Genomic DNA, 12,762 nt, shown 5'->3' on the forward strand with positions numbered 1-12,762 from the left:
GTCTTTGTATGAAGGCACTGACCTTTCTTTATCAAAGCCTCAGATATCTAATCCATTCATCAGTGAAGGAGACAATATCTTGGCTGACAGCGGCCAAACTAACATGTGCTTGCCTGCATGCATTTAGCACAAGGCCAATAAGTGGATGACGTCTAGACATCTGGCAGTGCAAGACACAGCTTGTTTAAGTCAAACTCCTTGTGTATTTGTGACAGTAATGCATTTGTCACTGTGAGCTTAAATGGGCATCCATGCCACTGAAAACACTCACAGACAAATGAATAGTGCTCTGATCACATTTTCGGTCTTACCAACAATAATCAACAATGTACTGTATGTTTACCAATGTACAAGTTGAAATTTCTTTAAATTCCTTTGTGTTCTATTTGTAGGTCACACTGTAATAAAGCCTAATTTGGTTGGAGATATTAAATTTTTTAGGTCTTATCAAACATACTTGAAACCTCATGAAAATAGGTTTACGTTAACTGTTTATAAAACACCACAAAAATCAGACATTTTGTTTAGTAAGAGAATGGCATAGATGCCATGTTTTTCTTTTTCTTTCTGTGCTTTGAATGCTCAAGGTTACAGTAAATATTGTTTATGCGTGGAGGAAATTAGATATCCAGATGAAGTGTTGTAAGCGGACTCTGCCCCTCCACGCTGGCTGGATGACAGAAGAGGTGTGTCTAGTGGGGTCTAAGAGAAAGGGTATAATAATGCTGAATGAGCATTTAGTGTAAACCCTAGAATTTTCTTCATGTGAAAACAGCAACTCAGCCACATAAATCAAAGCTCAACACAATTAATGACATTAAATTATGTACACTGAACATATACAGTCTAAGTGAATGTGATGTGTTCAAGTCTCAAAAGTACTAATAATAGCATTTAAAGAATCTTTGTTATACAATTATTAGTTATTGTATCAAATAACCATTCTTTTTCAAAATCCACATGAAATTTGGTCAACAAAAACTAGTCAACAAAAGCACCATTGTCCTTGATCTGAGCAATCGATCACCTTTCCACAGTCACAGACAGTCTAAATGAGAAAAATGGCTCATGTAACCCAAAACAAGCATGACTCCATTTAATGCTTCAGTGTTTCCTATGTTGCTATTGTTATTTACAAGCACTTAAAGAAATAATTCACTCAAAAATGAGAATTATGTAATAATTTACTTATACCCTCATGTTGTTCCAAATGTGTACTAAATGACTTTTTTTCTTCTGTGAAACACAAAGAGGAGATATTTTAAATAATGTACTTTGAAGGTAATTTAAGCTGAACAGACTATAACAAATTACTAAAATACCATAACAAATTTCTAAAAAGTATCATCTAAATAAATATGCAATGCTTTAGGATATGTAAATGTAAATAATAATATTTTTTTTCTCTCTTTTTAGCAAACAACTGTGAACATGAAATTGTATCTGGTTCTTGCCTTTGTGGCATTCACAGGTAAATCAAATATGGCAAGAAGCTAAAAAACTATTTATCAATTAAAATAATATTAGATCTATGACAAGACTTGCACTGAATTTTCATTATTAATTTCATTTTAAATAACCATAACAAAAGAGCAATAAAAATTAAATGATTTTGAGTTTTTTTTTTTTTAAATATACTAAGGAACTACAAATATGCCAAAGTACTCATACTGCAATGTTTAGCTGTTTGAGCAAATTTGAAAAATGACTGTCAGACTTAAACTTAATTATTTGTATTTTTACCAGGCTGCCAAGCCAACCTGTTTTATGCTGATGAGCCTAAGCCACAGCTGGAGCAGCTGACAGATGCTTTCTGGAGTTATGTTGCCCAGGCCACACGCACCGCAGAGGACACGCTGAAAATGATCAGAGCGTCTCAGCTTGGTCAGGAAGTCAAGTAAGTAATGTTCAGACGTCACAGTCTATGTTTTAAATACTAAAATCTTGAATTGCATTAATGCAAATACACTTTTCACATCACAGTGCCAGGCTCACCCAGAGTGCTGATATGGCCAGCGAATATGCCGTCACCCTCAAGAAACAGATGGATCCTCTGGCTGAAGAGCTGATGACCAAAATCACCAAGGAGGCTGAAGTGTTGAGGGAGCGTCTGGGCCAGGACTTGATCAACGTAAGAGACAAACTGGAGCCCTATGCTGACAACCTCAAGAGCCAGATCCAGCAGAGAGTGGAGGAGCTCAGGACGGCCATGGCTCCATATGCTGACTCCCTGGATTCTGAGACCCTGAAGGCCACTCTGCTCCAGAAGAGTGAGGAGCTGAGAGGAAACCTGGAGCAGAGCGTGAAGGAGCTGCAGGCTCAGCTGGAGCCCTACACTGCTGAGATCAAGGAGAAAGTGGACCAGCGTCTGCAGGAGTTTCAGAAGACTGTGACCCCCCTGGCTGAGAATCTTCAGGCCCAGATCAGAGAGAAAGCCCAGATGGTCGAGCAGAGTCTCACACCCTATGCTGAAGACCTGAAGGAAAAGCTGGACCCCTACGCACAGGACCTGAAGGCCCAGCTCACCTCCCTGTACGAGTCCTTCGCCAAAAGAATTTAGATACTTCAAAGACTTCTTTAGTCACTAACAGAACTGTTTTTCCTTCCATTGTGACTCCAAAATCCCATATCTCTCCAATAACCATGTAATAAATCAAACTTCTAGGCAACAACAATATCTTTTTGGTATTACATGTAGACCAAACACTAATATAGAGAAAAAGAGTGATTCTTTTTTCTGAAATCCTGTTGTTTACACCTTAACCATTTATACAGATGCAGAAATGTTGCCCTTTTCTAACTGTTGTGTATTTATTTCAATTTAGCAAGTCTTTATATCGTCTGACAGGAAATGTTGTTTCTTGCAAATGCAAAGTGTATCATTTGTCTTATTTATGCAACAATAAAACATCTGCCATTTATTAACACAATGTTTCTAAATATTTTATGTGACTAGTTGTGTCGATCAGCACAAATGAATTGTCATATACTTCAAAATATTACATTTAATAGCCCTGAAAATGCACAAAGTCAAGACGACATACTTAAAAAAAAAATCACCAGACAAAATTGGTATGTTTTCATTTATATACAAATAGGGTTTATTTATATAACCATTCTAGAAAATAATAATTCAAGAGTGACTGTCCGGTTTGAAATATTCAAATGTGGGATTTGACACCATATCTAATACACAGACAGAAATATAATATTTCTAAAAGTCTAAAAAGAAAGTCTCAGAAATCATGCAGAAATGATAAAGGTAATCTCAACTGATTTCTTTTAACACATAATAAAGATTAGATAAGGTTAAAAACTTTCCAAAGGTACAGTCACTTCTGGCTGTACTAATGATAGATCATTCATTAACATAATGTCTGTACTTCATTATCAGTGCTGACGCAGGTGTACGCAGTAACTCATGGGCCTGGTGCTTTCAAGTGATGTCCAGACCTGCACATCTTGAGACAGAGTCTGTAGACACAAAGTATCCAGATATAATATGATATGATATGATGCCAACCCCTCAGAGGACCTCAGATGATGCCAACCCTGAAACAACATACAGAACTACCACATTTTGCTATTAGTTTTTTGATTGCATCATATATTAATTGCTGTTAATAGTGTTCATCGTCTGTTTGATTACGTCTTTAATTGATTATGTCTTTAATTGATTTTTCCGTACATTTCTGCCATATGTACATTAACTGACAGTCACCACTGATAAGCTACCACTAAATATTGTAGAAACTTAATTTGCTGTAAAGTTGCTTTGCAACGATTTATCGTGAAAAGCGCTATACAAATAAACTTGAATTGAATTGAATTGAATTGAATTGAATATAAACATCCACTGGAGATATTAAAATATATTCCCAATGCTAGAAATTCACTATTTATAAGTTCAAAATATGTTGTATGTAAAATATGATTGTTTAAATTAACCAGATGTGTTGTTATTTTACAGGCTAAGCCAGAAAACCATGAAGGCTCTTACGGTTCTTGCATTGGCTGTTTTTACAGGTTAGACATACAGTATAGCTGCTGAAATAACTTACTTTTTATAATAATATAATATAATATAATATAATATAATATAATATTTCAAACAGGATATTATATACGTTTAATTTACATTATAGTTCCTAGTGGATGAAACATAGTGTTCAAAAAGTTTAGACACATGAATTTGTTTCTTGTGATCTTAAAGGGGTCATATGATGTTGCTAAAATAACATTATTTTGTTTATTTGGTGTAATGAAATGTGTTTATGCGGTTTAAGGTTTCAAAAAACACATTACTTTCCACATACTGTCCATTATTGTATCTCCTCTGTGCCCCGCCTTTCTGAAACGCGTCGATTTTTACAAAGCTCATTGGTCTGAAAAGCGAGGTGTGCTCTGATTGGCCAGCTATGCGTTGTGCGTTGGTGTGCGTTGTGATTGGCCGAATACCTCAAGCGTTTGACGGAAATGTTACGCCCCTTACCATACTGTGATGCCGTGTCCGGCTGGAGCGACGAGACAAAAACATTAAAACACATTATAAACGAGGCATTTGTTGCATCCAGTGGGGACAAAATTACGCATTATAATGACTTATACTGTCTTTTTGCGCATTGTGTTGCATCGCGCCGCATAAACATAAAACCATGTTTGCATTTGTGATCGGAGAAATGACAAACAACAAGTGCTACACTACACTGCCCAAAAACTCACGTTTGAATCATCAGTGGCAAATTCTTTAAATATAAAAAAACGTACTTACAGTCTGTGAGTCAGAACAGCCGGCATTGTAGTCTACTCTTCCAGGATCAGGAAACAGTCCTCCATAAAATGCACTGCACACATCTGAATATTTGGGTTCAACTGTTCTGGAACAGTGTTGTAAATACAACTTAACCACTGATTTCTAGTCGTGTCCTCTTTTGGAAGGTCAAACAAAGTAATTTCGCTTTCACAACGAAACAGTGTCACACACCGCGGCCTTGAGTGAGCGGAGGCCGGCTTGAGTGAGCAGAGGTGGGCGGGCTTGAGAACGGCGTGGCCGGCGGATTCGACGAAAGAGCGTCCGGAGGGCTTGCGGCAACCACATGTGACGACCCCGTGCTGTACTCTGCTTGGTCCACGGTGAAAGCCGATCTGGCGATTGACAGTGTGAAGTTGATGTATTTCCTCAGCGTCCAGCACGGATCAGCTCCAGGCATGACGAAGCAGATATCGTCCTCTTTTGGAAGGCCAACCAAAGTAGTTTCGCTTTCACAGTGAAACACAGCACCTTCACGACATGGCGGCGGCGGCAACAACAATACTACAGCGAGAATAAAAGTTACGCCTTCTTTCTTTGCGTGAACATTTGGGCGGCATTATGCAAATCTTCCCACATCGTGACGTAGACATGTGGGGGCGTGTTAGAACGAGCCGTTTTAGATAGGCGTGGCTGACTCTTAACTTTTATAAAGAATAACTCTTTGGATTTGAGACTTTAGTCTTTGCAACTTTACAGATCTTCTTTATGCACCAAGAGCTTGTAACACTCCAAAGAGAAAGGAAAAATTTAAATCGCATCATATGACCCCTTTAAAACACGTTTAATTTAGACTTGTGTGTAGATGCTTGAAAATAGTTTTGTAGATAAATATTATGCACACATATTATGCCTATGTATGAATTCCTTGAAGGAAACATACAGGAACTCTTTCTACATTGTAGAATATAAAAAATATGAAATTACATATACAAATTATAAAAATACTGTTAAAAATATGATATTTCAGTGTTGCCTGACTTTATCTCCTCTATTAAAATTACTAAATGACTTTTAAATTTTCTGATATGCTATATTCCCAGGTTGGCAAGCCAATTTATCTAATGCAGAGAATCCAAATCCTCATCTTGAATATTTAATAAATGCATTCTGGAACTATATTGCCCAAGCAGCACATCCCACTGATAAAACATCCCATCTGAACTGGGACATAAAGTCAAGTAAGTACAATTTACCACCATTATTATTCTTAGCGTAATTAATTAGTAATATTTTCTGTTACTAGACATAAACTACCTTTCCCCTCCACACTAGACTAACACAGACACCTCCATCTGAAGAACAGATGACCAAAATCACCAAGGAGGCTGAAATGTTGAGGGAACGTTTGGAAAAGGACCTGAACACCATAAGAGACAAACTGGAGCCCTATGCTGACAACCTCAAGAGCCAGATCCAGCAGAGAGTGGAGGAGCTCAGGACGGCCATGGCTCCATATGCTGACTCCCTGGATTCTGAGACCCTGAAGATCAGTGAAGTGAAGACACTACCTTACTTTTTAGTCAGTTCAAATCCCAGCACTTTATACATAATGAAATTATGTAAAAGAGACACTGATAAATGTGTCTTTTACTTACAGACTAAAACTGAACACCATGAAGGTTCTTATGGTGTTTGCACTTGCTGTATTTACCGGTAAAAAAATCTGAGAAAATTAAAATATGAAATTGGTTTGATCATTTTGCAGAGCATAATAATACAATTTGATCATTCAGGTTGCCAGGCCAACCTATTCTATGCTGATGAGCCCAAGCCACAGCTGGAGCAGCTGACAGATGCTTTCTGGAGCTATGTTGCCAAAGCAACACAAACCACAGAGGAAACCGTCAAGATGATCAGGTCTTCCCAACTGGGACAGGAAGTCAAGTAAGTCAAGAACATTTACCTGCAGAACACAGTTATTTAGAATATTACTTGTGCCCTGAGATGAAACTCAAATGTTCTTCTTCATATCGCAGTACTAGGCTGACCCAGAGTGCCGATATGGCCAGCGATTATGCCGTCACCCTCAAGAAACAGGTGGATGCTCTGGCAGAAGAGCTGATGACCAAAATCACCAAGGAGGCTGAAGTGTTGAGGGAGCGTCTGGGCCAGGACTTGATCAACGTAAGAGACCAACTGGAACCCTATGCTGACAACCTCAAGAGCCAGATCCAGCAGAGAGTGGAGGAGCTCAGGACGGCCATGGCTCCATATGCTGACTCCCTGGATTCTGAGACCCTGAAGGCCACTCTGCTCCAGAAGAGTGAGGAGCTGAGAGGAAACCTGGAGCAGAGCGTGAAGGAGCTGCAGGCTCAGCTGGAGCCCTACACTGCTGAGATCAAGGAGAAAGTGGACCAGCATCTGCAGGAGTTTCAGAAGACCGTGACCCCCCTGACTGAGGACCTTCAGACCCAGATCAGAGAGAAAGCCCAGATGGTCGAGCAGAGTCTCACACCCTATGCCGAAGACCTCAAGGAAAAGCTGGACCCCTACGCACAGGACCTGCAGGCCCAGCTCACCTCCCTGTACGAGTCCTTCGTCAAGAGAAATTAGATGCTTCAAAGACCTCTGGTTGCAGGAGGTGTTGATTGTTGTGTGGAGAGATGTTCAGAGTGGGTGTGGGGTGTTAGACTGAGAGTTTCAAATCTACAGTAAAACTCATTCAGGTCTTCAGTAAGTTGTTGATTGGCCTCAGTGCTGGGGGATGGTGTCTTGTAGTTGGTGATGTCTTTCAGGCCTTTCCACACTGATGAAGGGTCATTGGCAGAAAACTGGTGTTCTAGCTTTTTAGCATAGTTCCTCTTGGCCACTCTAATCTCCTTATTCAGTGTGTTTCTGGCCTGATTGTGCAAGACTCTGTCCCCCTTTTGTAGGTGTCCTCTTTGGCCTGACGAAGATGATGAAGTTTTGCTGTAAACCATGGTTTATCATTGCTGAATGTTAAATGAGTCCTAGTAGGGATGCACATGTCTTCACAGAAACTGATATATGATGATACAGATTCCGTGAGCTCGTCCAGATCGTTGGTGGCAACTTCAAAAACACTCCAATCAGTGCAGTCGAAACAGGATTGTAATGTCTCTGTTTCGTTGGTCCATCACTTTACAGACTTTACTACAGGTTTAGCAGATTTAAGTTTATGCCTGTAAGTCGGTATAAGATGAACCAGGCAGTGGTCAGAGAGTCCTACAGCTGCTCTTGGGACCGAGCGATATGCATCCTTTATTGTGGCGTAACAATGGTCCAGTATATTACTGTCTCTGGTGGGACATGTAACATGTTGTCTGTATTTTGGCAGTTCACGGGAAAGATTTGCTTTATTAAAGTCCCCAAGAATGATTAAAACAGAGTCCGGGTGTTGTTGCTCTGTCTCTGTGATCTGATCAGCGAGTTTCTGTAAAGCTGAGCTCACGTGTGCTTGCGGAGGAATGTAAACACTCACGAGAATGAATGAGTGAAACTCCCGCGGCGAATAGAACGGCTTACAGTTAATGAAAAGCGTTTCTAGATCGGAACAGCACATCTTCTTTAACACTGTAACATCTGTACACCACCTTTCTTTGATGTAAAAACATGTCCCGCCGCCGCGCGATTTCCCTGTTGATTCTGCGTCGCGGCCTGCTCTAAACAGCTGAAAGCCGGGCAGTTGCAGCGCACTGTCTGGAATTTTATATTTAAATGTATTATTATTATTATATGCATTATTATAGTTTTTATATAATTTTAGTCAATATACTCTGACTGATATCTATTTTTCTTACAGGCCAAAACTGGAAATGATGAAGATTTTTCTGGTCATTGCATTGGTGGTGTGTACAGGTTAGACATACTACAAAAACAGATTGATCAAATATTATCACAGTGTTATTGAAAATATCTTGTCTTTATGTATTATATGCACACTATTCATATTATATGTTCTTGTGGATGGCAGAAAATATGCCATGCATTAAGCCGACATAAATATTTTTTTGTAAGGCATAATAATAAAACATTATATTACTTGAACATATATCTGCAGGTTGCCAAGCCAACCTATTCTATGCAGATGAGCCTAAGCCACAGCTGCAGCAACTGACTGATGCATTCAGGAGCTATTTTGAACGAGCCAAGATTAGAACTTCCCAACATGGGCAAGAAATCAAGTCAAGAAAATGTACATGCGGGAAACTGTAGTAGCCTAATAACTTCCTTCAGCATTTCTAATGCCATGAAATGACAATGATAGACTAACAGAAAATGTTGAGCCAGTACACCACAAACCTGAAGGAACAGATGGATCCTCTGGCTAAAGATCTGATGACCAAAATCACCAAAGGTGTTGACGTGCTGAGGAAGCGTATAGAGGAGGAAGTGAGCACTGTGAGGTGTGCACTGAAGCCCTACATTGAATATGTCACCAGTCCATTTGAGAAGGGTGTGGATTACATAAGAGAATCCCTGGATTTTGAGGACCTGAAGGCCACTGTGCTACAGAAGAGTGAGGAGCTGAGAGAGAGCCTGGAGCAGGGCGTGAAGGAGCTGCAGGCTAAGCTGGAGCCCCCTACCTGAGGGAAACACTGGATCCCTAAACCATTGAGCTAGCCCTACCAAGACCACCTAAATGACAACCTAAATATTCTGATAATTTGAGTTTTATTATTAACATGACTGTTTTTCTATAAAATAACATTTTGATTCCAAAATCAAAGATAGAACGGTCATGCTTTTCATCCAACACAAAGCACTCAAACAGGCCAAAATGTACAGGTTTCCTCTAAAAAAAATGTCACTGATGTTCTGTCAACAAGAACAAGAAGGCAAATATATATGTGTAAAACATCTAAATATTTTAATATAGCTTTTGAATTTATTTTTGAATCATCTACATTGACAGTTGCATTGATTATCCTTTAATTTTCCATTAATTTTATCAAAAATTGTATTTGTTTTAGAAAGTAATGACAATACGTTTTTAAAAGAGCTTTTCATTTTCCTTATGCTACCATGAAACACTATTGTTTTAACATAATGTCTTTGCTAAACTGTAGAAGATGTATATGACATGACAAAGTACATTAGACACTTTCACTAATGAACTTGATATATTTAGTAAAACTGTCAGGGTTTTGCCTGGTAGCTTTGTCTGTGTTGTCTTTGTTTAAATGTTTCTTTCTTTTTTTTTTTGTCTTGTGGCTGAAAACTTTGCTTTGTCTTTGTGTCTGCCATGTATTCCTTTGGTCCTCCTTGTTTCCCTTGGTCACACCATCTTGTTTAGCCCTTGTCTTGTTCTCGTTTCTCTAATTGTGCTCACCTGGCCATGTGTACTTTCCTCCCTCTATATTGTGCTGTTTTTTCCTCTTGTGCTTGCTGGTTCATCTTGTGTCATATAGAGACAGTTACTGGCTTGCTGCTCTATATTCCAGGCTTGCTCTGTTACTTGCTGTGATTGTGTATCCTTGTTGTAGTTTTTGCTCTTGGTTTCTCTTCTTTGTTTTTGGTATTTATCTTCAGTTATCTTATATTTACTTGTAATATCTTCTTTAGTTGTTCATCAGTCTTGTTTCTAGTCTTGTATTCTCATTATTGCTATGATTTTATACTTTGGTTATTTATAAGTCTAAACAAAGATATTTAATTTACTTTTTTAAATTAAATGTTCCCTTTTTTACATCATGCTGTTTCTCCTTGTGTTGTGCTGAGTAGTGTTGCTTTGTGGTCTTGAGTTGTGTCTTGTTTGGTCCTGTTGTGTGTTTGTGCTGTATGTTCCCTCCAGTACTGCTCTACCAGCCTGAGACTCCCTGCCTGTTGGTTCCCCAAGCCGGTCTGCCAAACCAAACCTGGTGCTGAGAACCTAATCTCTGATACTGGCCTGCTTTGAGTCCCTTTACTCTGATTGCACGCTCTGCTGTTCTCCGCTCTGGTCTTCTTCCCATCTTTCCACCCGGTTTGGCCAACAACTGAGACTGTTGTCCAGACTGTCTACCTCTTAGTGCATAGTTCTCTTCCTGCTGGTTGGAGTGGTCTCAAGATTGTCTACCCCTGTGCTTTGTGAACTTGTGTGTTTTCAATAAATATTTGATTCACTCACTCTGCATTTGGGTCCCTTCCCGCTGATCCTGATATTACGAACTAGCCATCACAGTACCCAGAAATATGAATATCTGAGTGGTTCCTCACTAAAGCTAAGCAGGCCAGAGCCTGGTCAGTACACTGGTGGGCAGGGCCACATTAAGACCACACTGGGCCCCAGGGCTATGACTTACTGCAGGGCCCCCATCACAATAATTATATATATCTAAAATAATGTTTTTTTTAAAAAATAATGTCTAAGTTAATACTTGTTCAAAACAATCACTTTAAAAAAGTTTGTACTATTTTCTGCTTATTTTGAAAAATAAAAGTATTCATTTTTTTCCAATAAATATGCTGTCATTAAAATGTGTTAATATAAAAAATATATTTTAAAATACAGAAACAAAATAATTTTAATAAGTAAAGATTCTGAGAGTATTGAAGGGGATCCAATAATAATTGAATATACAGTATATTTACTGTAGTAACCGCAAATTATATTTTATTATATGATATGATTAATATCATGGTTTTAAATATGATGGTTTCATTCTAAACATGGTGATTATCTCTAATATGGACACCCAACATAATATATGATATTTACCATCTGAATCTAACCATGTCGTCAACAAATGGAAAAGTCAGCCATCTATTAATTATCATGTTAATTACTGTGCGCCTTTAGCCAGAAGGGGCAAAAATACCATACTTTTACATATTCTTTCGTTATTTAAAAACTGTTGCTTTAATTATCTTAAACAAACCTGCAAATCATAAAGAAGACCTTTGTCTCAAAATATAAGCATTAATTTTAGTGAATCTCATTTGCTACTTAAATCTAGAACATTTAAAAAAACATAAAATATTAGATCAAGTAAGCACAGAATCAACTTTGCACTGCTGCGCGCGATCGCGTCAAAGATCAGACAAATATACACGTGCATCTTGAAAAGTGGATGTTTTGGAAAGTGCTACGCCACGTTTTTGTGCCATCTAGTGGTTTAGATGAAAATAATATCATACGCGCCTTTTACCCCGGGGCGCCTTTAGCCCCATTGTACCCTATATATATATATATATATATAAAGCTTTAAATAGGATTTTTATACCATATTAAAATTCTTGATGCGCTGAAATTTCACAATTTTTGTTACCAATTTAAATATCACAAACAATAATTCTAGCCTAAGTAAAAATAAGCTTACTGAAGACAAGTAAACAGTCACAAATTAGGCTACAACAGAACAAAGATCATAAAAAACGGCCTACTTGAAAATCTTAAAAAATTGAATAAAAAATATATTGTATAAAGAAAATGTGCAAATAGACTGAATAGTCTTCACTGTATAAATTCAATATACATTCATTCTTATTTATTTTACAAAAGTGATTCAGTCAAGGACAGTAAGTAATTTTCTTTCTGATGTTTGATTTACATTATTGACACAAATGGTAACAGCAGCTATATTAGGCTGCATTATAGTTCACCCAAAAATGAAAATTCTGTTGATGTTCTAAACCTGTATGAGATTCCTTAATGCTGTTGAACACAAAAGAATATATTTGGAACAATATTGGTAACCAAACAGTTGCTGGGCCCTCACTACTTCCATATATGAAAAAAAAAACACTATTGGTATCAGTTGGGACCAGAAACTGGTTACGATCATTCTTCAAAATATCTTCTTTTATGTTGAGGAGGAAAAGGACATTCATAGAGGTTTAGAACAATTTAAGGGTAAGTATATGATGACAGTATCTTCATTTTTGGGTGAATATCCTTTTAAGATCGCATCATATATCTGATCATATAGGATCTCATATAGCTTAACACATGCTTTATCTTTAACTATTAACATTCATCTAAGACACAAATAACTGTGTTTACGAGG

The 12,762-nt window shown here is 38.0% G+C and overlaps 3 protein-coding genes across 4 annotated transcripts; all 3 read left to right on the forward strand.

Moving 5' to 3' along the window:
- The first annotated feature begins 1,420 nt into the window (after nt 1-1,420).
- LOC107582169 (apolipoprotein A-I-like) lies at nt 1,421-2,616 on the forward strand. Of its 2 annotated transcripts, none has more exons than XM_016267898.1 (3): nt 1,421-1,474; nt 1,750-1,897; nt 1,984-2,616. In XM_016267898.1, the coding sequence occupies exons 1-3, from the start codon at nt 1,432-1,434 to the stop codon at nt 2,558-2,560; spliced, it is 768 nt and encodes a 255-aa protein (XP_016123384.1). In that variant the 5' UTR covers nt 1,421-1,431; the 3' UTR covers nt 2,561-2,616. The 2 variants fall into 2 exon arrangements, with proteins under 2 accessions (XP_016123384.1, XP_016123383.1); XM_016267897.1 differs by having other exon boundaries at nt 1,421-1,471; nt 1,747-1,897.
- A 3,796-nt stretch (nt 2,617-6,412) lies between these two features.
- On the forward strand, nt 6,413-7,377 carry LOC107582087 (apolipoprotein A-I-like). The gene is made up of 3 exons (XM_016267817.1): nt 6,413-6,466; nt 6,547-6,697; nt 6,790-7,377. Exons 1-3 carry the CDS (start codon nt 6,427-6,429, stop codon nt 7,364-7,366), a joined length of 768 nt encoding a protein of 255 aa, XP_016123303.1. The 5' UTR covers nt 6,413-6,426; the 3' UTR covers nt 7,367-7,377.
- A 1,192-nt stretch (nt 7,378-8,569) lies between these two features.
- Nucleotides 8,570-9,578, forward strand: LOC107582088 (apolipoprotein A-I-like). The gene is made up of 3 exons (XM_016267818.1): nt 8,570-8,632; nt 8,835-8,958; nt 9,061-9,578. Exons 1-3 carry the CDS (start codon nt 8,590-8,592, stop codon nt 9,362-9,364), a joined length of 471 nt encoding a protein of 156 aa, XP_016123304.1. The 5' UTR covers nt 8,570-8,589; the 3' UTR covers nt 9,365-9,578.
- The last annotated feature ends 3,184 nt before the right edge of the window (nt 9,579-12,762 follow it).

This window comes from Sinocyclocheilus grahami, unplaced genomic scaffold (assembly GCF_001515645.1).
Source record: "Sinocyclocheilus grahami isolate Dianchi unplaced genomic scaffold, SAMN03320097.WGS_v1.1 scaffold40.1, whole genome shotgun sequence".
Lineage (NCBI taxonomy): Eukaryota > Metazoa > Chordata > Actinopteri > Cypriniformes > Cyprinidae > Sinocyclocheilus > Sinocyclocheilus grahami.